Source organism: Schistocerca gregaria, chromosome X, assembly GCF_023897955.1.
Source record: "Schistocerca gregaria isolate iqSchGreg1 chromosome X, iqSchGreg1.2, whole genome shotgun sequence".
Classification (NCBI taxonomy): domain Eukaryota; kingdom Metazoa; phylum Arthropoda; class Insecta; order Orthoptera; family Acrididae; genus Schistocerca; species Schistocerca gregaria.
Genome location: NC_064931.1, coordinates 91,931,411 through 91,956,269, shown reverse-complemented (window position 1 = coordinate 91,956,269; position 24,859 = coordinate 91,931,411). Strand labels below are relative to the sequence as shown.

Below are 24,859 nucleotides of genomic sequence, written 5' to 3'. Positions count from 1 at the left end.
AAATAAAGGTCTGCAGGATGATCTTGGATGAGCTCCAGCAAGAAATCTGATTACACGCTTTTGTGCAATGAACACTCTTTTACTCAATGATGAGTTACCCCAGAATATGATGGCATACGAAAGCAGTGATTGAATGTAGGCGTGGTAAGCTAATTTTCTGAGATGTATATTGCCAAAATTTGCAATGACCCTAATAGCATAAGTAGCTGAACTCAAATGTTTCAGCAGATCTTCAGTGTGTTTTTCCAGTTCAACCCCTCATCAATGCATACACCTACAAATTTTAAATATTCTACCTTAGCTACCGATTTCTGATCGATGTCTACATTTGTTAATGGTGTCATTCCATTTACTGTGTGGAACTGTATGTACTGTGTTTTGTCAAAGTTTAATGAGAACCCATTTGCAGAGAACCACTTAATGATTTTCTGAAAAACATGATTTACAATTTCACCAGTTAATTCTTGTCTGTTGGGTGTGATAGCTATACTTGTATCATCGGCAAAAAGTACCAGCTTTGCATCTTCGTGAGTATAGAATGGCAAGTCATTAATATACCGGCTGATCAAAAAGTCAGTATAAATTTCAAAACTGAATAAATCACGGAATAATGTAGATAGAGAGGTACGAATTGACACACATGATTGGAATGACATGGGGTTTTATTAGAACCAAAAAATACAAACGTTCAAAAAATGTCCGACAGATGGCTCTTCATCTGATCAGAATAGCAATAATTAGCATAACAATGTAAAACAAAGAAAAGATGATGTTCTTTACAGGAAATGCTCAATATGTCCACAATCATTCCTCAACAATAGCTGTAGTCGAGGAATAATGATTGGAAAAGCACTGTAAAGCATGTCCGGAGTTAAGGTGAGCCATTGGCGTCGGATGTTGTCTTTCACCATCCCTAGAGATGTCGGTCGATCACGATTCACTTGCGACATCAGGTAACCCCAAAGCCAATAATAGCACGGACTGAGGTCTGGGGACCTGGGAGGCTAAGCATGACCAAAGTGGCGGCTGAGCACACGATTATCACCAAACGACGCGCGCAAGAGATGTTTCACACGTCTAGCCATATGGGATGTTTTTTTGGTTCTAATAAAACCCCATGTCATTCCAAGCATGTGTGTCAATTTTTACCTCTCTATCTACATTATTCCGTGGTTTATTAAGTTTTCAAATTTATACTGACTTTTTGATCACCCGGTATATTAAGAACAACAGAGGACCCAAGATCGAACCTTGCGGCACCCCATTCTTGATTGTTCCCCATTTTGAGAAAATACCAGTTTTTTGCATATTATGTAAACTGCTAATTTCAACTTTCTGCACTCTTCCAGTTAGGTATGATTTAAGCCATTTGAGCGCTGTCCCATTAATACCACAGTACTTGAGCTTATCTAGAAGTATTCCATGCGTACCACGAGTTTTTATCAGATTAAAACACGAAGTCTCTTTACTGTGGAGAATAAATTACAGTGTGCATGATGTTGTACTGCGCATCAGAACGAGACAGAGAGAGGAAGAGATGAGGAGGGCGGTTTTGTGCTGCGCAGGGATCTGCCGCTCTCCATCATCATCGCCATCCCGCTGGTGACGTCATGCTACGTGCTCATCAACGTGTCGTACCTGGCCGTCATGTCAGCCGCAGAGATGAGCGAGACGGGCGCCGTCGCAGTGGTGAGTACCAGCACTCGCCACCTGGCGCTGTCATCGGCCGCTTATTGCTTTCAGCTACGTTCGCCGTCACAGAGGCATTTCGCTTTGCGTGGAATGTACTCGCAGTTGCAAACACGAACAACAATCAGCTCTATTATGGAATGACGACAGTGAACATTTGTGCCGGACCGTGACTCCGACGTCGATTTCCCACTTTCCGCGAGCGGTCGGTCACCTTAAGCGCTTTGGCTAACTGTGCACGACAGACGGTCAGATCCAAATTTCCATACGTTGCCGTTCCTTTGTCACAACCTGCACTCGCGTTCACTTACTGTAATTTCCGTTCAAGGGAGGACATTATAACTGAAAGTCGCTGACTGGTATCGACGGATAAATAATATATTGCAGTACCTGCGTTGTTAAGAATTCATGCCCTAAGGAAAATTGAAGCGTTCTTCTTAACAACACAAGCAGTTCTATACGGTTGTCCATATTCACTGAAATAGAATTCCCTTAAACTCCAAGTTTAAACCCCAGTAACAAAGACATTAAATATAATATATACTATTGGCCATTAAAATTGATACACCATGAAGATGACGTGCAACAGACGCGAAATTTAACCGACAGGAACAAGATGCTGTGCAATGCAAATGATTAGCTTTCCAGAGCATTCACACAAGTTTGGCGCCGATGGCGACACCTACAACGTGCTGACATGAGGAAGTTTCCAACCGATTTCGCATACACACGCAGCAGTTGACCGGCGTTTCCTGGTGAAAAGTTGTTGTGTGTAAGGAGGAGAAATGCGTACCATAACGTTTCCGACTATGATAGAGGTCGGATTGTAGCCTATCGCGATTGCAGTTTATCGTATGGGGACATTGCTGCTCGCGTTGGTCGAGATCCAATGACTGTTAGCAGAATATGGGATCGGTGAGTACAGGAGGGTAATACGGAACTCCGTGCTGGTTCCCAACGGCCTCGTATCATTAGAAGTGCAGAAGACAGGCATCATACCCGCATGTCTGTAACGGATCGTGCAGCCACATCTCAATCGCTGAGTCAACAGATGGGGACGTTTGCAAGACAACAACCATCCGCACAAACAGTCCGACGACGTTTGCAGCAGCATGGACTATCAGCTCGGAGACCATGGCTACGGTTACCCTTGACGCTGCATCACAGACAGGAGCGCCTGCGATGGTGTACTCAACGACGAACCTGGGTGCATGAATGGGAAACCGTCATTTTTTCGGATGAATCCAGGTTCTGTTTACAGCATCATGATGATCGCATCCGTGTTTGGCGACAACGCGGTAAACGCACATTGGAAACGTGTATTCGTCATCGCCATACTGGCGTTTCACCCGGCGTGATGGTATGGGGTGCCATTGGTTACACGTCTCGGTCACCTCTTGTTCGCATTGACGGCACTTTGAACAGTGGACGTTACATTTCAGAAGTGATACAACCCGTGGCTCTACCTTCATTCGATCCCTGCGAAACCCTACATTTGAGCAGGATAATGCACGACCGCATGTTGCATGTCCTGTACGGCCTTTCTAGATACAGAAAATGTTCGACTGCTGCCCTGGCCAGCACATTCTCTAGATCTCTCACCAACTGAAAACGTCTGGTCAATGGTGGCCGTCACAATACGCCAGTCACTACTTTGATGAACTGTGGTATCGTGTTGAAGCTGCATGGGCAGCTGTACCTGTACAAGGCATCCAAACTCTATTTGACTCAATGCCCACGCGTATAAAGCACGTTATTATGGCCAGAGGTGGTTGATGTGGGTACTGATTTCTCAGGATCTATGCACCCAAATTGCGTGAAAATGTAATCACATGTCAGTTGGTTGGTTGGTTGGGGGAAGGAGACCAGACAGCGAGGTCATCGGTCTCACCAGATTAGGGAGGGACGGGAAGGAAGTCGGCCGTGCCCTTTGAAAGGAACCATCCCGGCATTTGCCTGGAGCAATTTAGGCAAATCACGGAAAACCTAAATCAGGATGGCCGGACGCGGGATTGAACCGTCGTCCTCCCGAATGCGAGTCCAGTGTCTAACCACTGCGCCACCTCGCGCGGTGCGCATGTCAGTTCTAGTATAATATATTTGTCCAATGAATACCCGTTTATCATGTGCATTTCTTCTTTATGTAGCACTTTTAATGGCCAGTAGGTTTTAGACGAAATTAATACCCAAATAACCATTTTTTCCTTATTTGATTCATACTAGTTTCAGTCATTGCTGAATACGAAAATTTCACCTCCCACAATAACCATCCGTACATCAAAAATTAAGATAAAACTAATGGAAATTACTATTCTTTTCGCTTACAGGACTTCAAAAAACCCATAACACGTGCAAATAAATACAAAATTAAAAATATGTGAAACTGTATTTAGCGCTTCACTCCTAAATTCAAAATTAAGGACCGTCGATGACTGTCATTAGGAGCAAGTGTGTCTTCGACCGTTCGCCGGTGTTCTAGTTGACAACATGCAAAACTACAATTCCTGTCTAGAAGGCAACTAAAAAGGCAAAAATGTTATCAAACCGAATGTTAGTGAATGTTACAGTGCTTTATTACTGGATGTGGTATGCCGTTGCCTTTCTCCGACCATCGAACTGATTTACCAAGATGTAGTCCAAATCACTATGCAGATCAGAATTTTCCACATTAACAAACATTGCCAGATGAGAAGGAAGTGAAATTTGCCGCATAAAAATCCTAGGATTGGCTGGGAATCTATCGCGAGAACTTTAGATTGATGGTTGAGCACTGAACCCCCTTTTTCTTTTCTTTTCATCCTTTTATACTTCAAAGCATCTGCTCGAAGCTGTATCAACGTCCTTGAGGTCTTACATAGCGTGTTGTAGCCAACAGCGGTATTCTTTTTACGATAAATTCCTTTTTACGATAAATTCCTTTACGATAAATTCCTTTACGATATTCCTTTACGATAAATTCCTTATTACGATAAATTCCTTATGTGGTTTAGAGTTACTCCAGTACGTTATAAATGTGACATCTATGTCTGATATACTAATCTTTCGTTCCAACGAACCCATTCTTTGAGTTACATCCCACCATTGCTCAAACATGAACCATCAAACGTGTTATGATTCTTCAGTTTCTCCCGGCGTATTTGTTGCTCGAACAGTCCATGGGTATATTGCCGGTTCAGTGTCCAACGGGCACAATATTTCGGCGATCAGACATGTCGCCATCGTCAGGTGCGCTGACGAACTAAGCTCCGAGGGCGGGCGGCCGATTTAAATCCCCTCCTCCCGCGGGCCGCTCTCTTCGCCGTCAGCGCCCGCGCGCCGCCGGTCGCGAAGACGTGGGCGTCGGAATCTGTCGTAGCGTCGATGTGCTTGCTACGTCCGCCCTGTTCGCCAGTTCGTACTTCTTGCTGAGAGTCTTCTTAATTACATTCAATGCCGGGTCCCAAGCCTTGCTGAGATTGTAGCAGCAATCTCGGTTGATAAGATCTTCCCTGGTGTGAATTTCGATAACCTCCCTTATAACGCTGTCCCAATATTTAGAGGTCTGAGCCAGGATCTTGGTATGCTCATAATCCATCTCGTGTTTCTCGAACAAACAGTGCTCTGCTACCGCCGATTTATTTTGATATTCCAGTCGAGCGTGCCTTTGATGTTATCGGCAACGATCTTCGATGGTGCGTACTGTTTGTCCGATATAAGTCTTCCCACTCTCACAGGGAATTTGGTATATGCCGGCCTTCCTCAAACCGAGGTCATCTTTCACACTTCCCAGTAATGCCCGTGTTTTATTGGGCGGGCAGAAGACGGTTTTAACTCGGTGTTTCTTTAATATACGGCCGATTTCACACGATAGTGCGCCATTGTACGGAATAAAGGCGGTGGCTACCTCTTCTTCCATGACTTCATCCGTCTCCACAGGTTGTGCTGTGGTGGTGGGACGGAGAGCGCGTCTAATCTGCCATTCCGAGTACCCGTTTTTTCAGAACACGGTTTTGAGGTGTTCCAATTCCTGAGGCAGATTCTCTGCGTCTGAGATGCTGCGCGCCTTGTGAAAAAACAAGTGTCGCTCTCCTATCTGCCTCCTCACTCTCTGCATCCTCAAACCCTATCCCTCTTCCTCCTGCCTCCTCAGACCTTGTCTGTCTTCTTCGTTCCTCCTCAGACCCTGTCCGTCTTCTTCCTTCCTCCTCACACCCTTTCCCTCTTCCACCTGCCTATTCATATCCAGTCCCTCTTCCACCTGCCTCCCCACACTCTGTCACTCTCCCATCTTCCTCCTCACTCTCTGCATCCTCAAACCCTATCCCTCTTCCTCCTGCCTCCTCAGACCTTGTCTGTCTTCTTCGTTCCTCCTCAGACCCTGTCCGTCTTCTTCCTTCCTCCTCACACCCTTTCCCTCTTCCACCTGCCTATTCATATCCAGTCCCTCTTCCACCTGCCACCCTGCCCCTCTTCCACCTGCCTCCCCACACCCTGTCACTCTCCCACCTTCCTCCTCTCTGCATACTCACACCCTGTCTCTCTTCCTCGTGCCTCTTCACACCCTATCCCTCATCCACCTGCCTCCTCAAACCCTGTCCGTCTTCCACCTGCTTCCTAACACTCTGCCCTGCTTCTTCTTGTCTCCTCACACCTTGCCCCTCTTCCACCTGCATCTGCACACCCCGTCCTTCTTCCACCAGCTTTGTAACACTCTACCTTGCTTCTTCTTGTCCCCTCACACCTTGCCCCTTTTCCACCTGCACCTGCACCTGCACACCCTGTTCATCTTCTACATTCTTCCTAACACTCTGCCCTGCAGGTACATCCTGTAGTATATGTGTCTACTGTCGGTGAAACGTGTTGTGACTATAGTTAGTACTAACGAAATAACAAATTAAAGCCTCATGCATAATTCAACACGTATTCACGCATCTCATTGTTCATGAGGTCACATCTCCTGACCTATGTGTCGTACAATGATATATTGTTGCTGGTCCACTCAGCGGTACATGTGAATACTCTCTACAAAATGTGCCAGGAAAGCAGTTAGTAGTAAAGAAGTAATAAATCTAAACATCATGCCAGATGTGACAGCTTTGCTGCATGAACAGCGAAAATGTACTAACCGATAAACTTTTTCCCTTTTTTCATGTTTTATGGGTGGTCCCCGAGAAAAAGTTTCGTAAACGATTGACATTATGTGAAAAGTTTGTTGCAAGTCACTAAGTGCTCTTATTCTCAAATACTGGCTGAATGAAGTCTAGGTGTTCGCGAGTAGTGGGCCACAATCTTTTTTCGCTCCAAAATCCTACCCCTTTGATAGGTAGGTGGCTTTAACACCCACAGCCATTCTTTCCAAACAAAAGAGATATGTGTACCAAGTTTGGCTGAAATCGGACCAGTAGTTTAGGTGACGTCGAACATACATACATTTTTATAATATATACGAATATGTATGAGTATGAATATAGTTATAAATTATAACCTCATATTATCAATAAGTTAATTTAAATTGTGCAAGCCTTTGTTCCAACGTAGGTGTCAGTTTTCCGAAGATACATTTCTTTCATATACTTCAGCCATTCTCGCGAATGTTTGAAGTATGAAATTTCTCACCTAACATACTGTTTAGGGCAGAATTGGCCACTACAATTAAAACTTAGAAACCGTCTGGCGTTAAAGTGTGGTAAAGCATTTGCTGGGTACGTGTACACAGAGCTCGATAACATTGATCAGGGTGTATGTTATTCTGGCACGGAAGGCTACAGCAAACTCTGTAAGGACGTGACACAGAAAAATATTCCTGGTAATGAATATTTTTGTAACTTAAATGTTAGTGTTGGGATTGGAAATCGTGTCACATTTGTTAGCCAATATTTCGGCGTTACGCGTTTCAGGAGTAGCTCCCCGCGGTTCCCAAGTGCCTTCTCATTAAATTATACATTCTGTGCTGAGTGTAGTCACTGCATGTATATTCACGAGCCATTTGTTTATATAGTACTGTTTCAGTTACACTTGACTCCATCTCATTTGTTTCGTTCTGGTCTCAGAAGCAAAAGTAATTACTGTGGTACGGTAACTGCTAATGAACTCCGCTTGTAGGAACTACGCAGCAAATGTCATAGGACGCACAATATGTGCCCCAATACGGTTGCTAGCGATAGTACCACGGGAGTAACTCACAGTATGCAGGAACGGTTTCGAGTTCCACTATGAATCAAAAACTAGCTGGCAGGCGACAACAAAACTGAATAGCGATAGTAAAATTCCAAATAATTTTCAAGCATCAGCTCACAGCTAGTTGCTTGTACACTGTGGGTGCCCCTTTCTTTAACTGGGCTACGTTTCTGAGTGTTAAATTGCGAAAATCATAGTAATTTTATCAGGCAGCTGACTCCACCCACAAGCAGATTGCGTGAGAAGTTAGGTGTTCTATTTCTACCGTTTCTGCCATAGGGAGACGCGTGCAATATCAAAACGGCGAAGACTCCAAAAAAGTGTGCTGCTTTCGTACAGGTGGAAGAAGTTACGCTTTTACATCCCAGTAACGACAAGGTGTCAGAGATGGAGTTCAAGATTAGACTAGGCAATGGTGGTGCGCAGTATCAATGAACTGCCACATCTTCCAGGAATAATTCGTTCGTTACGTGTTTCGTTCGATATAGTCAATGAACCACCTAAAGCTGTCTCTCTACCGTTCCACTATCGAACTGCGCGCGGGCAAAACGAGCACTTAAATTTTTCTGTGCAAGCCCAGATTTCTCTTATTTTATCGTGATGATCATTTCCCCCTATGTGTATAGTGAAGCAAATTTGTCTCCGTATGAATGATGACCGTATTTCATATTCTCCCGTATAGATAGTCCAGCATAGGTGAGGCGAACCCGGTAACCTTTCTCTGTTTCAGTGAGGACAGGTTGCTGGAACGCAACTTGGAGCAAGTACATCGAAGACAGCCAGTTCGTTAACCGTACAGACAGCAACAGTGGCCAAGCTAATAACGATTCTTGCAACACTTAGTCGACGAATAGTAGTAAAGTTGTCAAAACGAACATCCACGGCAGTTAGGTGGTCTCTAAATCTCTAAAGGTATTGGTATAACGCAAAGAGTTCTGAAATTGCGCTCCATTGACCAACAACGGTTCGAAGAGACTCATATGGTACGATCAGTCCTCTTCCACCTTGTTCCCAACAATGCGTAGGGAATTAACTACGATGGGCAGAAAAAAAAACTCTTACTTTCCACTGCCTCAAACATGGAACTGTGTATAAGTGTCTTGGAGTTAATGCAACCTCACGATTCCAAATGCAATTACCATCTCAAACAAACAGGCCAGTTTAACGCGAGTTACTCAATCAAAGAGCAACTTCCCAGATGGTTATTTCGAAACTTATAATCTTTTTAACTTTTAATCACAATGCAGACCATGAAACGTGAAACAACAATGATTGTAAGGGCCTAACATGGTCCGATGAATCATTTTTCTGGGCACATGTCTAGTTAATGTTGGACTGCCTAGTACTTACAGGTAAACACCTGTGGTAATCTGGGCTGCAGTTTTATCACCTTCCATTTGTCCTGTTGTTTCCCTCCAAGGACGAAGTACGGCCTAGCCTTGTACTAATATTTTAGGTGAGCAGTTGCATTCTACTGCAAACACGTTTTTCATCTATAACTTTCTCACAGTATGACAACAATCCGTATTACACTATGCGGGTATGTTTCACGTACATGCAGAAGGACTTCACCACCTCCTCCGCCCAGCCAAATCGCCGACTCGAACGTTAGTGAGTGTTTGAGGTCACTTTTAGTCCAGATAATCCTGTTTGTACCGCATTCTTCATCATGATTGATGGAAGTACGTACGGCTACGAAGCCTTGTACAGTTTTTTAAGAGATTAGCCCGCGAACGGTGTGCAGCCATTGAGAGATTAATTGTAGCTATACAGTAGGCTGAGAGTTATCTAATTTTCTGTTAATCGCGACTGTTTAGAAGTCTCCACTGCACTACTGCGCAGCTTCCGCGGCCATGTAAATTTTGATTAAGCGTTTTCATGTAATCGTGCAGCGTAATTTTCAGTGATAATATTGCCAAAGTTTCTCCTTCAGGTGTTTTCCTCTTCGAGATTCTCTTCTCAAAAATAATCGTAAAGAAGAGATGATTCACGATGCAGACTCCTGCGACTGCCCCGAAAGTTTAGTACGGTTACTACTAAAGATAATGTATGCAGATTATCTAACATCTCCGTGCCGTACGTTTTCATTATTTTAGTAATTTCTGTATGGTGAATGTTTCACTGGTACTTCTTTTGTCTGCATCATCTCACCATTAGGTGCTGTTCCAGACAGCGGTTACACCTTTTCATCTTCGAAACTCGTGTGACAACCTAGCGAGATGGAGCAGTTGAAACTTCATGGCAGATTAAAACTGTGTGCCGGACCGAGACTCGAAGTCGGGACCTTTGCCTTTCGCGGTCAAGTGCTCTACCACCTGAGCTACCCAAGCACGACTCACGCCCCGTTCTCACAGCTTTACTTCTGCCAGTACCTCGTCTCCTACCTTCCAAACTTTACAGAATCTCTCCTGCGAACCTTGCAAAACTAGCACTCCTGAAAGAAAGGATACTGCGGAGACATGGCTTAACTACAGCCTCGGAGATGTTTCCAGAATGATAATTTCACTCTGCAGCGGAGTGTGCGCTGATATGAAACTTCCTGGCAGATTAAAACTGTGTGCCGGACCGTGGCTCGAACTCAGGACCTCACCGCAATATCCTTTTCTTTCAGGAGTGCTAGTTTTGCCAGGTTGGCAGGAGAGCTTCTGTAAAGTTTGGAAGGTGGGAGACGAGGTACTGGCAGAAGTAAAGCTGTGAGGACGGGCCGTGAATCGTGCTTGGGTAGCTCAGGTGGTAGAGCACTTTCCCGAGAAAGGCTACGATCTCGTACTGCTGATCGCATGCCTCATGAACATCCATTTATGTACCATATCATCCAAGAACGCCAACATCGACGCAGAAAATTGATTCCCGTCCTAACAGACCAAGAAGGGCGTCGCTACGTAACCCAATCTGCAATAGGGAATGTGCTTCACGCCCATTACCAGCAGCTCTACGCCGTAATTCCACATTCCCCAGAGTTGATCGAGGAAGACTCGCAGCTCAACTTCGGTGGTATCCCAGGAGATGCGGCGACTGACTTGGTGTCATAGGTGACTGATGATGAAGTCCGCGATGCGATCCGGGCAGGAACCATCAATCTCTCCCCAGGACCCGACGGTCTTCCCCTCGAATTTTATCGCACCTTCCGTGATTTGTTAGAGTCCACCTCCACCAATATCTGTCGGGAACTGATGTCTCCGGAAGTACCTGTGCCTGACGCTTTCATGGAAGGAACTATTATTCCTGTACATAAACCGCATGGTGGCAACAATATCAGTGATTATCGGCCCCTCACCCTCCTTAACAGTGATATGAAAATCTTCACTCGTCTTTTGGCGGCACGACTTAAAAACGTTGCCCGATATGTTGTGTCGCCAGACCAAGCATCTTTGGGAGGAGATAATATCCGCATGGCTTTATGCCGCTACAGGGATATGATCGCCGTTACCCAGGCACAACGCCTCTCTGGGGCACTTGCGTCTTTGGACTTTAGTCAAGCTTTTGATAGGGTTGACCATTAGTTCCTTACAGCCGTTCTCCACCATATGGGTTTCCCAGTCGCCGTTATCACGGTAGTGATGTGCCTTCTACGGGGTGCCTCTTCCAGGATTATGTACAATGGCAGACTCACTCATCCGATAAAAATAGGTCGATCCGTTGCCCTCTATCAGCGATTTTGTACGCCTTTTCCTTGGAATCCTTGCTATGTGGACTCAGACAACGTTTGGTAGTGTTGTCCATAGATCGATACCGATTCTGTTGCACGGCCTATGCTGACGATGTAGTCATCTTTTTACGTAATGCCGACGAGGTTCGAGCTGTTTTGACTTGGGTAGCGACTTATGGTGAGGCGTCGGGTAGCTCTTTAACCGTACGTAGGTCACAAGTTATGTTCATTGACATGGGACTCCCTGTGGAGTGCGTTACACCTCTCACCACCGTTGATACCATTCGCTGTTTGGGAATAGATTTTTCATCTGATCTCCGGCTTTCAGCCGAGATCAACTGCCGACGCCTCCTTTTAATGATCAGAACAGGTCTTATGGACCATCGCCTTCGATCCCTAGATATTCTCCAACGAGCTCGATATGTCAATATATATATATCCCATCCCGAGTTCCCCATGTAGCACAAGTTCTACCCTTCCCGCTTACTGTGGCACGTCACATGTTGACAGCGATGGCATCTTTCGTCAGCTCTGGGCTGTTGTTCAAAGTTAACTATGCAACCCTTACTCTTCCCCGTGAACGAGGTGGGATAGATCTGTTGCACGTGCCGGATAGAGCTCGCGCCCTATTTGTCAGCTCCCAGATGACGGTATGGACACGTTGCCCAACGAGCCTCACTGGTCTCCACCTGTCGGCATATTCGCCGGTCTCACTGTCAGCCCCAGTGATGATCTCGGATGTTCCGGCCCAGTTCCATTATATACGATACTTCTTTCTTGAACTCAGTTATCTACGCCTCACCTTACCAAGACAGCTTTTACTCAAGACAAAGGCAGTATACAATGTCCTCCAATTAGGTCGTCCAACTAACCCGATTGAACAATAATAGTTCCCCCAGGTTGACTGGCGTCATGTATGGCGTTCGGTTTTCACCCGTTACCTTGACACGAATGTTCAATCTGTCTGGTACCTAACTGTCAATGGTAAGCAAATCAACCAATTTTGCTTCATCGTATCCACCTCGCCCAGTCACCTCTCTGTTCCACGTGTGGAGTGCCAGACAATGATGAACATCGGTTTGTTTGCGGACCGGCGGCGGAGGTTTGGCACTTGATTCGTCGTATTTTCGCTTTTCTAACGCGGGACATTCCGGATCGGATTACTCCCCTTTCATTATTATTTCCGGAACGTGAATATTTTCCTCGGACAAAGACCAATGCTGTGAATTGGATTCGCGGACATGCCATTCACTACCTATTTGGACAAACTGTAGACTCTGTACTCGATTTTTGGACATACCTCAATGACCGTCATTATGTCGTTATCCGTCACCCAAAATACAGACAATTTTTCTCGAACTTCCTTGGGAGTGCTTTCCACGGCCCGCCTCACAGCTGGAATGTGTTAAGCCAAGAGAGAAGGAGGTTTCCTGTTTGAACCAATGAACATTTCAAAAATGGTTCAAATGGCTCTGAGCACTATGGGACTTAACATCTTAGGTCATCAGTCCCCTATAACTTAGAACTACCATCACGAGGCAGAGAAAATCCCTGACCCCGCCGGGAATGAACATTTCTGAACAGTTGAACAGAACACATCAATTTCGAGAAGACGTGACTCAACATATTACCAGCGAAGCTCAGAAGGCCTCTGATCAATTACACAACAAAACTAAACAAAACAAAAAAATAACATAACAACAATAAAAATAAAAATAAAATTCAGAAAATGTAAGATTTTGTTTTGTTTATAAGGATAGCCTTACCTTGATTTCCCATATTTCCCCTGGTATTTAGGCAGCTCTCTGGGGTAGGTTTAGTCAGGAGCCAACGCCTGAAGTGGACCAGATTTTTTTTTTGTTATAGGATGAAAAGTGGCGGTGGCACTTGGTCTTTTTTTTAGTTCCATTTTATTAAAGGGTTTTCATAAGGAAAGGAAAATGTCAACAACAACAAAAAATAGTCCCATGGTTGGAGCGAGGAGCCGCTGAACGAGAGGTCCTTGGTTCAAGTCTTCCCTCGAGTGAAAATTTTACTTTCTTTATTTTCGCAAAAAAAAGAAAGGTAAAGGTCCCGAGTTCGAGTCTCGGTCCAGCACTCAGTTTTAATCTGCCAGGAAGTTTCATATCAGAGCACACTCCGCTGCAGAGTGAAACTGTCATTCTGGTATGGCGTAGTTGTTAGCACTCTGGGGTTGCATTGCTGAAAAGCGGGACTTGAAGTCACATTCGTCCATCCAGAATTAAATTATCCATGGTTTTCTTAAATAAATTAAGAAAATAGCCGGATCGTTTCTTTTAAAAGATGCTATAGGCTATCAACTTCCTTTTCCCTGTCCAGTTCGACCTTTTTTCAAATACTAATGGCCTCATCGTCAAAGGAACATTACACTCTTTCATTTAAGAGCATCCAACTTGTACAATTTTTCTGAGATACAGATACATATTCGATTTTGTGTTTTCATCTTTTGGCATTATCAGACCAATGGCATTGCAGCACCCAAATGTTGAGTTCACAGCCCTTGTGCATAACACGACTGTCTCTAGTTCGTTGCTTTTGAGGCTGTAACTCCCCATTCGTAAATGTGCTGCAAGAAAAAACATGTCTCAACTGAGAGCGCGCCATTTTATACAAAGGAGTAAGTGCAAGATTTCGCCGTGGCCGAGGGCCACGACGTCTACGAGCCGGCCAGGAATAGACTAAAACAAGATCGTGAGTTAAATTTTATTCAGCTATTCCATTGTGTTCTATATAGACTGCGGTTAGAGCGCGTGCTAATGCCAAGTCATTAAGAAGGGCCGCAGCGCTGCAGCCGGTGTGCATACACTGGCCGCCTCTGGCGCCAGCCCGCAGCTGCCAGCCGTATAAAAAATTTCGCCTTGAAAAATATGATATTTTTTATTCGCTTGCATAATCACCACGTCCCACAAAAGAAGTTCGAGAACATCGAGGCTGTTTCGTTCCTCCCGATATAGTGGGTACACTGATTAGGACGTCAGGATCGTTACAATCCCAGTCCTCATCAGACCATCCACATTAAGACACAGTGGTATGAAAACCATTAACTGCCAGTGGGCATTGATTTATATCAATGAGGCAGGATGAAGATTTGCGGCCGACCGGAATTCGAGCCCTGGTCTCCTGCTTACTGGGCAGATGTACTGACCAATACGCCATCGGGACTCAGTGGTCCTCACCACAGTACGAAATACCCTAGCATGTCTACTGTCAGACCTAGTTTCTCACCTTATATCACACACTACTGTTCATTCGGACATGTCCGGAAGAAGAGGCACCACATATACTATCCAGATAAGATTTTTCGTTCTTTCTCAAAATCCGTTAAGACAGATGACGGAATCGATCTTTGAAAGGAACACAGCCTATTTTAGGCTACTCCGTCCCTAATAAACTCGTCGTCGACAAGATGTTAACGAACTTCCTTTCATTTTACATCACCCGTATTGCACGCAAATGAAGTTCAAAAACCCACTCATATGAAGCGTTTCATAACGTTTCTTATAGAGGAAGCTACACCACTGGCCATTAAAATTGCTACACCAAGAAGAAATACAGATGATAAACGGGTATTCATTGGACAAATATATTATACTAGAACTGACATGTCATTACATTTTCACGCAATTTGGGTGTATAGATCCTGAGAAATCAGTACCCAGAACAACCACCTATGGCCATAATAACGGCCTTCATACGCCTGCGCATTGAGTCAAGCAGAGCTTGGATGGCGTGTACAGGTACATCTGCTCGTGAAGTTTCAACACGATACCACAGTTCATCAAGAGTACTGACTGGCGTATTGTGACGAGCCAGTTGCTCGGCCACCATTGACCAGATGTTTTCAATTGGTGAGAGATCAGGAGAATGTGCTGGCCAGGGCAGCAGTCGAACATTTTCTGTATCCAGAAAGGCCCGTACAGGACATGCAACATGCGGTCGTGCATTATCCTGCTGAAATGTAGGGTTTAGCAGGTATCGAATGAAGGGTAGAGCCACGGGTCGTAACACATCTGAAATGTAACGTCCACTGTTCAAAGTGCCGTCAATGCGAACAAGAGGTGAACGAGACGTGTAACCAATGCCACCACATACCATCACGCCAGGTGATACGCCAGTATGGCGTTGACGAATACACGCTTCCAATGTGCGTTCACCGCGTTGTCGTTAAACACGGATGAGACAATTATGATGCTATAAACAGAACCTGGATTCATCCGAAAAATGACGTTTTGCCATTCGAGCACCCAGGTTCGTCGTTGAGTATATCATCGCAGGCGCTCCTGTCTGTGATGCAGTGTCAAGGGTAACCGCAGGCATGGTCTCCGAGCTCATAGTACATGCTGCTACAAACGTCGTCGAACTGTTCGTGCAGATGGTTGTTGTCTTGCAAACGGCCCCATCTGTTGACTCAGGGATCGAGACGTGGCTGCACGACCCGTTACAGCCATGTGGATAAGATGCCTGTCGTCTCGACTGCTAGTGATACGAGGCCGTTGGGATCCAGCACGGCGTTTCGTATTACCCAACTGAACCCACCGATTCCATATTCTGCTAACAGTCATTGGATCTCGACCAACGCGAGCAGCAAAGTCACGATACGATAAACCGCAATCGCGATAGGCTACAATCCGACCTTTATCAAAGTCGGAAACGTGATGGTACGCATTTCTCCTCCTTACACGACACATCACAACATCGTTTCACCAGGCAACGACGGTCAACTGCTGTTTGTGTATACGAAATCGGTTGGGAACTTTTCTCATATCAGCATCTTCTTCCTGTCAGTTAAATTTTATCGTCTGTAGCACGTCATCTTCGTGGTGTAGCAATTTTAATTGCCAGTAGCGTACAAACATCAGTCAGATCATTTTGTCTGCAGAAAGCCTGCCTTTAACAACGAGTACATAGTGAATCCCCCGCCTTTGCAGCCAGGGTTACTAATACAGTGATGCTCGACCAGTGGCAGCAGACTTGAATATTGAGGATGAAAGAAATTTCATCACCAATTTACATTGGTGAATAGGAGGAATGCTGGTTACGTACCGTTCCCGATCGCCACAATATATGACGGCCTGCATCCACATGAATATCCTGCAGACCACAGTGAAGTGCAAGGCAGAGGGTACTTACCATTGCACGACGTATTAGTGTTTCTTTCCACTCCGTTCGTGGGTGGACCACCTTTGTAAGCGCTGTAATTAGTCTAGACATAGTCTAATTAGTCTTCCATAGACACGGGTTCCCAGGTAGATGCCGTGTTTCTTGACTTCCACAAGGCGTGTGGTACAGTTCATCACAGTCGTTTAATGAACACAGTGATTGGATTGAAGAGTTCCTAGATAACAGAACGCAACATGTCATTCTCAATGGAGAGAAGTCTTCCGAAGTAAGAGTGATTTCAGGTGTGTCGCAGGGAGTATCGTAGGACCGTTGCTATTCACATACACAAACATCAGCTGACCGGCGTTGCCTGATGAAACGTTGTTGTGATCCTCGTGTAAGGAGGAGAAACGCGTAACATCACGTTTCCGACTTTGATAAAGGTCGGATTGTAGCCTATCGCGATTGCGGTTCATCATATCGCGACGTTGCTGCTCACGTTGGTCGAAATCCAATGAATGTTAGCAGAATATGGAATCGGTGGGTTCAGGAGGGTAATACGGAACGCCGTGCTGGATGCCAACGGCCTCGTATCACTAGCTGTCGAGATGACAGGCATCTTATCCGCTTGGCTGCAACGGATCGTGCACCCACGTCTCGATCCCTGAGACAACAGATGGGGACGTTTGCAAGACAACAACCATCTGCACGATCAGTTCGACGACGTTTGCAGCAGCATGGCCTATCCGCTCGGAGACCATGGCTGCGGTTACCCTTGACGCTGAACTGTGGTATCGTGTTGAAGCTGCATGGGCAGCTGTACCTGTGCACGCCATCCAAGCTCTGTTTGACTCAATGCCCAGGCGTATCAAGGCCGTTATTACGGCCAGAGGTGGTTGTTCTGGGTACTAATTTCTCAGAATCTATGCACCCAAATCGCGTGAAAATGTAATCACATGTCAGTTCTAGTATAATATATTTGTCCAATGAATACCCGTTTATCATCTGCACTTCTTCTTGGTGAAGCAATGTTAATGGCCAGCAGTGTATATTTAAATGACCTTGTGGGTAACATCGGAAGTTCAAAAAAATGTTCAAAAGTGTGTGAAATCTTATGGGACTTAACCGCTCAGGTCATCAGTCCCTAAGCTTACACACTACTTAACCTAAATTATCCTAAGGACAAATACACACACCTATGCCCGAGGGAGGACTCGAACCTCCGCCGGGACCAGCCGCGCAGTCCGTAACTGCAGTGCTTAAACCACTCGGCTAATCCCGCGCTACATCATCAAAAGTTCACTGAGGCTTTTTGCGGATGGTGCTGTAGTATATCGAGAGGTTGAAACAATGGAAAATTGTACTGACAGGAGGATCTGCAGCAAATTGACGCATAGTGCAGGGAATGGCAACTGAATCTCAACGTAGACAAGTGTAATGTGCTGAGAATACATAGAAAGAAATATCCTTTATCATTTAGCTACAATATAGCAAGTCAGCAACTGGAAGCAGTTAATTGCATAAATTATCTGGGAGTAGGCATTAGGAGTGATTTAAAATGGAATGACCATATATCTCGCGAAGAGACCATGAGGATAAAATCACAGAGATTAGAGCCCACGCAGAGGTATACTGGCAATCTTTCTTTCCACGAACAATACGAGACTGTAATAGAAGGGATAACCGATAGAGGTACTTAAGGTACCCTCCGCCACACACCATCAGGTGACTTGCGGAGTATGGATGTAGATGTAATCTTGTCTTCACAGTCCCCACAGGAGCGATACTTAAAAAACCATTTCGCATATTCTTAGATTCCTCACTTAATATTGGTTGTTGACACTTTGGCTTTGGCGGAATATTTGGCGTCGGTCTTCTAGCGTCTATCAGTACAGGTTTTGAACATTTCCTTGACGCTCTCCCGTGACTCCAACAAACGTGTTGCCCTTCTTTGTATGCATTCAATATCCTGTCGTAGCCCTATCTGGTATGAATCACACACACATCAGTAAAATTCTAGGATGGGTCGCACCAGTGTTTCGTAAATATCCTCCTCTTCGCCTTGTCACGGTTCGCGCGTAGCGTTGCGCAGTTGGAGGTGAGCCGCCAGCAGTGGTGGATGTGGGGAGAGAGATGCCTGAGTTTTGAGCGGACGATTTGGACGTGTGTCCACCAGAAAAAGGAAATTTATTTAATTGGATGTCACAAAATTATATATATATATATATATATATATATATATATATATATATATATATATATATATATGATGACTTTTGAACATTATTAAGGTAAATACCAAATACATTGTTTGTTCTCTATCAAAATCTTTAATTTGCTAACTATGCCAATCAGTAGTTAGTGCCTTCAGTAGTTAGAACCTTTTATTTAGCTGGTATATTGGCACTCCCTGTACTGCAGTAGTTCGAGTAGCGAAGATTTTTGTGAGGTAAGTGATTCATGGAAGGCATAGGTTATTGTTAGTCGGGGCCATTCTTTTGTAGGGATTATTGAAAGTCAGATTGCGTTGCGCTAAAAATATTGTGCGTCAGTTTAGTGATGATCAGATAAGTAAAGATTAAACTGTCTGAGTACGTTGAGTTTTACTGAGCTGTTTCTGTATCAAATAACGTAAGAGCTTTTCCAGCACTGTCATTCATTAATTTTTCAAACGGGACGTTTCAAGCGTATAGTTCACTGTTGCAATCTGTATGGTTTGCAGGCACACTGTTGCATGTTGTAGTACATTAGTAATAAAGGTATGCAGTACACAAATACCACATCAGAGGGAAGGTCTTTTCCCTAACGGATAGCACCGGGCGGGGCTTCTTCCACGATCCCTGCGTTTCAGGCGAGATTCTACATTACTGCCGCAATATCTTACAGCCACTACTTCGTCAGCCATCTCATCCACTGAAGGCCACACCACGCTGTGTCACACTCCACAGTCCTCCACAACACACAGGGGCTGTTTTCACCTACAAATCTAGACTCATTGGTGCCACGTTTTCAGTTAGGAATGTGGACAAGTGTCCATCACCTATAGTACTCCACAGGTATTGCACTCCTACCAAAGCTGGCTAGATTATTTCGCACTTAAAAACTGTACGGCGTTGTGCTGTGCTGCGCTGTGAACATCCTCAGGCACCGCGTCTGCAGCTTAGCGACCCTGTCTTGACCCGTGCTCACTCAGAGTAATAGTGGTGTCATATCTTTCTTTGGGCATGCAGGACCATACGGAAGGACATGAAATGTGCTAAGGAAAGGATCGTATGGCATTTATTGGCCGTGATATCCCCTTCGGGGTTCGGCCGCCGTATTGCAAGTCTTTTTAATTGACGCCACTTGCGTGTCAGTGATGATGAAAATGATGATGAAGGACACACATCACCCTCTACGAGGAAACTGCAGACCAATATATTACTATGAACGTACATTTCACTTAATAACAGTGATGGAAAGACAAGTCAATGCTTGTGTGGAAGAATATACTCATTCACCCTTCATTCCACTTACTAGTGAAATAGACCCAAAATCAAAGAATGTTGTACCGACAAAACTGAATTTTTCGTAGAAATCAGCAAATGTAGTACCAAACTCAATCACTTTTCTACCTAAATGAGAGAATTTCAGCTTCAAATCTACTCCCTTGCCATTGAACATGTTCGTCAAAAAATGAAACGTAATTACTCTCTCATCAAACGACACACGACAGCAACCATGTCACAGATCTTTTACATCTAAGGGCTCCTCATTCACTACGTGATTTACCTTGCACACATACTGTCAGATGTCTACATAGGATTTCTAAATGGAGACAGCCGACATACACACAGCAAATCATTTTTATGCGGAGGTAACGAATATTGAACTTAATCAATGAAATTTGTACCTTAACAAATTAATTTAGCATCACACCTGGTCCATACCGTTACACTTTCAGGGCCGTATATAACTGTTATGATCCTAATATGCCATCTCTAATTTCATTCGACATCTATAGCCATGCTTACTTCACAAGCACTCCAAAACAACCTCTAGAACTGTTGGTATTAGCAGCTTTTACGCCACTTCCGTTACATTATATGACTTTTCTGAAAACCGTTCTAACATACCTAACATTGTTTTCTGCATCTCCTATATTTCATGTCAGCCCCCGGTAGCTGAGGGATCAGCGTGACAGAATGTCAGTTCTAAGGGCCCGGGGTTCGATTTCCGGCTGGGTCGGAGATTTTCTCCGTTCAGGGACTGGGTGTTGTGTTGTTCTAATCATAATCACTTCATCCCCATCGACGCGCAAGTCGCCTAAGTGGCATCAAATTGAAAGACTTGCACCCAGCGAACGGTCTACCCGACAGGAGGCCCTAGTCACTACTACTTTATGAAAACAAAGAGTTATTTCACTGTAACTGTGAAAGGTTCTAATGATCAGAAACATAACTGTTTGCTATGTTTTACGCAATTTCACATGTTTAAAGGTACATTATGTTTTTGCATATTTAGCTTGTCATATTCCTTACAATTCTCTTGAAGTGTCGGGAATGATAAGCAGAGTCACGTATTTTAAACACGCTTTCGGTTGTAACCAATGCCTATGGCAAGCTATCATCTTCTCATTTGTTAGAGGTCTTCGTCAGTTGTACTTAAAAAACCGACTGTTATCAGTATGTATCTCATTGGCCACTGCATGAAAGCAAATTATTTGCCAGAAAAACGCGGGTACAGGGCAGTTTCAACTTAACAGTACTAAATTGGCAAGCAGAAAAAAAACGTAGTGACTCCAATCTTCCTCTCACAATAACTGCCCAGCACATGGTCAGAGGAAAATGAAAATAGTACTATTAGAATCTAACCGATTCCTGTTACTTACTCAGAATCGCTAAACCTATTAAACTGAATGGTTTAGTTTATGTCCAAATCACCTACAAGTATATCAGATGTGCTGGAGAAGACTCTTTTAGAAGTTTGATACTGCGTTTCACAGCAGGGCATTCCCTGCAGTTTATCTACACACAACTGCATCACCCTACACACAAAGCACACAGTTAACATTGCAGGTAGCAAAAGTGCCATGTCTGCATGTATTAGACAACCATTACAGTGAATTATATACACTCACACCTATCCTGATGTTGTGCAGTGAGTTAACTGTCAGACATTTGCATCGCATATTTGCACAGATTTCCTCAATAATTTTTGACAAATGCAGGTGTGATTCTTTCAACAACACTTTTATGCTGGAAGTCTCTTTCGGGCCAAGGTTGCACATAGTCATGATAAAGAGGTCTGCTGTTACGACTTCACTACATTCCACATGCAGGCTTACAATTGTCGGCGCATCTAGCGTGCAAACAAATCAGTTCTACAGCATTTCTTCTTGAGGTATCTGAAATCATATGTTCACACACAACTCGCATAAACTGCAGGTGTATATCTAACATACAATAGCGTCCCATGTGCATTCTAATCACACGAACTTAATGGCTAGCATATCAATGTGGGAGCTCTTCAAATCACTCTGGCAAGATTCAGCTTTATACCAAGGGTGTCTGTTCAGGAAAATGAGGTAAGGTAGTTCTTAAAGAAGTGTGGTCGATGTGACTTAGTCTGCAGAGTACCAGTGATTGTTTTTTAGTGCTACATTCACACAGTAAATTCAAATAGTAGGTGCCATGACGAATTCAGTAAGGTGATGGCAGTAGACTCATATTATAGATTGAAATAAGTTCCCAACTAGCTGTAGTAGTGGTATTAGTGGTAGTAGTAGTTATATCGACACATTTTTGGACAGACATCAGTATTATTCTTCAACTAACACTGATTTTCACTGTAGCTATACCTTAGTGTGAAGGAAATTTGATACCGTTGTAGACAATATGTCAAACTCTGACCATCTTTCCTATATACAGAAGGTGGTCTAATGAAAAAGCTATAATAGCATTTTTAAGTGATTTGTTGATCACTTCTCATATAAATTGTATTTTTACTTTATATAGAAGACATCCAACATTTCCAGCGGATTTCTAAATGGTGACAATTGGGGAATCTGAAAATATGAGCTATATGTGAAACATCTTCATAGTCGATTGGCGACATAGTGGGACTTCTATTTGCAAGCTTACATAGGATTTCTGTCTCATGCTCCAACGAATGCCTGTATTATTCGTCCAACAAGGGCGTTTGCACATGAGTTCTGACTGCTGGTCACCAAAGTGGGCGTCAAGAAAAAGGAAGGAAGGAAAATTGGGTTTAACGTCTCATCGACAACGAGGTCAGTAGAGATGCAGCGCAAGCTCAGACTGTGTCAAGGATGGGGAAAAAAATCGGCCATTCCCTTTCAAAGGAAGATTCCCAGCAATTTCCTGGTGCTATTTAGGGAAATCACGGAAAATCTAAATCTGGATGACCGGACGCGGATTTGAACTGTCGTCCTCCTGAATGCGAGAATGCGTATCCAATGTGCTAACCACTGGGAGTCAGGAGATGCGATGTGAAATGAACATGTGTGCAGTATTGACGAAATTCTTCAAGTCGTCTAGAATGTAGTGCATTGAAATTTATTTGACTATAGTAAAATACTTACAATGAACTTAATGTTATTCAACACCATGAAGAGTTTGGTTTTATGAAGGCTAATCTGAAACATTTTGGACAAAATTTAGACTTTGACTAGTATTCCATATGATGGGAGAATATGATGAAGTGTGAATTCGTGCACTGCCCAGTGGTGGATATATAAAACCTCACCCAATACTTCTGTATGTTACAGAAAAAAACAGCGCAGTGCCTCAAAACTGTAACAAAGTTCTCCCAAAACTGTAACAAACGGCCAAAACTGTAACAAATTGTCCTCCCCACCTGCAACAGATAACGCCAGATTCCAGTATAACTTGTAACAAAATGCTCTCAATCTGTAAAAGTGCCCCTACACTGTAACAAAATACCCCAAAAATTGTAACACATCGCTCCAAACTGTAACAAATTACCCAATGTTCCAACAAAAATAGCAACAACCCACCCCCCCCCCCCCTCCCCACCGCCCCCCAGTTGCCCCACAACTGCAACCATTTGCTCCGAACTGTAGCAAATTGGCATAAAACTGTTAACAATATGACTGACCTTAACACCATCTGCATGATGAACAATCCAAGCTATCAAGCCTCAGGTTACCGTTGGAGTCTGCACTGTTCAAAGTTTAGAACTCAAGATCGAACTTCAAGATAATGATCCACGACATCATCAATAATGTCTGAATCCAATATGGCAATCGAGGATGGTGGACGTGGGCATATGAGTGCCGCCTGCAATCTTTTTCGGTCCAAAGCAATTTTTCGAATTTTTATGGCGTTGCACCCCCCCATGAACCATGGACCTTGTCGTTGGTGAGGAGGCTTGCGTGCCTCAGCGATACTGATAGGCGTACCGTAGTTGTAACTACAACGGAAGGATATCTGTTGAGACGCCAGACAATCGTGTGGTTCCTCAAGAGGGGCAGCAGCCTTTTCAGTAATTGCAGGGGCAACAGTCTGGATGATTGACTGATCTGGCCTTGTACTATTTACCGAAACGGCCTTGCTGTGCCGGTACTGCGAAAGGCTGAAAGCAAGGGGGAACTACAAAAAATCTTCGGATGTGTGTGAAATCTTATGGGACTTAACTGCTAAGGTCATCAGTCCCTAAGCTTACACACTACTTAACCTAAATTATCCCAAGGACAAACACATACACCCATGCCCAAAGGAGGAATCGAACCTCCACCGGGACGGGGAACTACAGCCGTAATTTTTCCTGAGGGCGTGCAGCCTTATTGTATGGTTAAATGATGGTGGCGACCTCTTGGGTAAAATATTCAGGAGATAAAATAGTCCTCCATTCGGATCTCCGGGCGGGGACTACTCAGGAGGACGTCGTTATCTGTCTAAACACAGCAGCATTTTGGGTACCCGTGTTGTGGTCCAGCACAGGTTTCACGCATCATTAACTATGACCTATTGCTCAAGACACTGTGTAAAACATTTACCACGGTTTGACGATAAACCTTTCAGGGTTGAAACAACTAAAGTTTCTGGCTTCCTAAAATAAATAAAATAAGGCATTCCCAGTAGTTACCGTGCTCATCACAATATTATATTTGATGTCTTTCCAAACAGTGCAAGACTTAGAGTGTCAGATTACGATAACACTGATTTTTGTTCGTCGCTTTTTGATTTATTCTCAGTATTTTTTTTCCGACACTGGGTTGGT

General features: G+C 44.1%; 1 protein-coding gene across 4 annotated transcripts in view; it reads left to right on the top strand.

Annotated features, from left to right (window-relative positions):
- LOC126298679 (b(0,+)-type amino acid transporter 1) overlaps positions 1 to 24,859 on the top strand; it is a 634,347-nt gene that overhangs the window by 525,825 nt on the left and 83,663 nt on the right. For all 4 annotated transcript variants that reach the window (XM_049990114.1, XM_049990113.1, XM_049990115.1 and 1 more), the window contains exon 7: positions 1,566 to 1,689. In XM_049990114.1, coding sequence (XP_049846071.1) covers positions 1,566 to 1,689 — 124 coding nt within the window. The remainder of the gene's footprint in view (positions 1 to 1,565; positions 1,690 to 24,859) is intronic.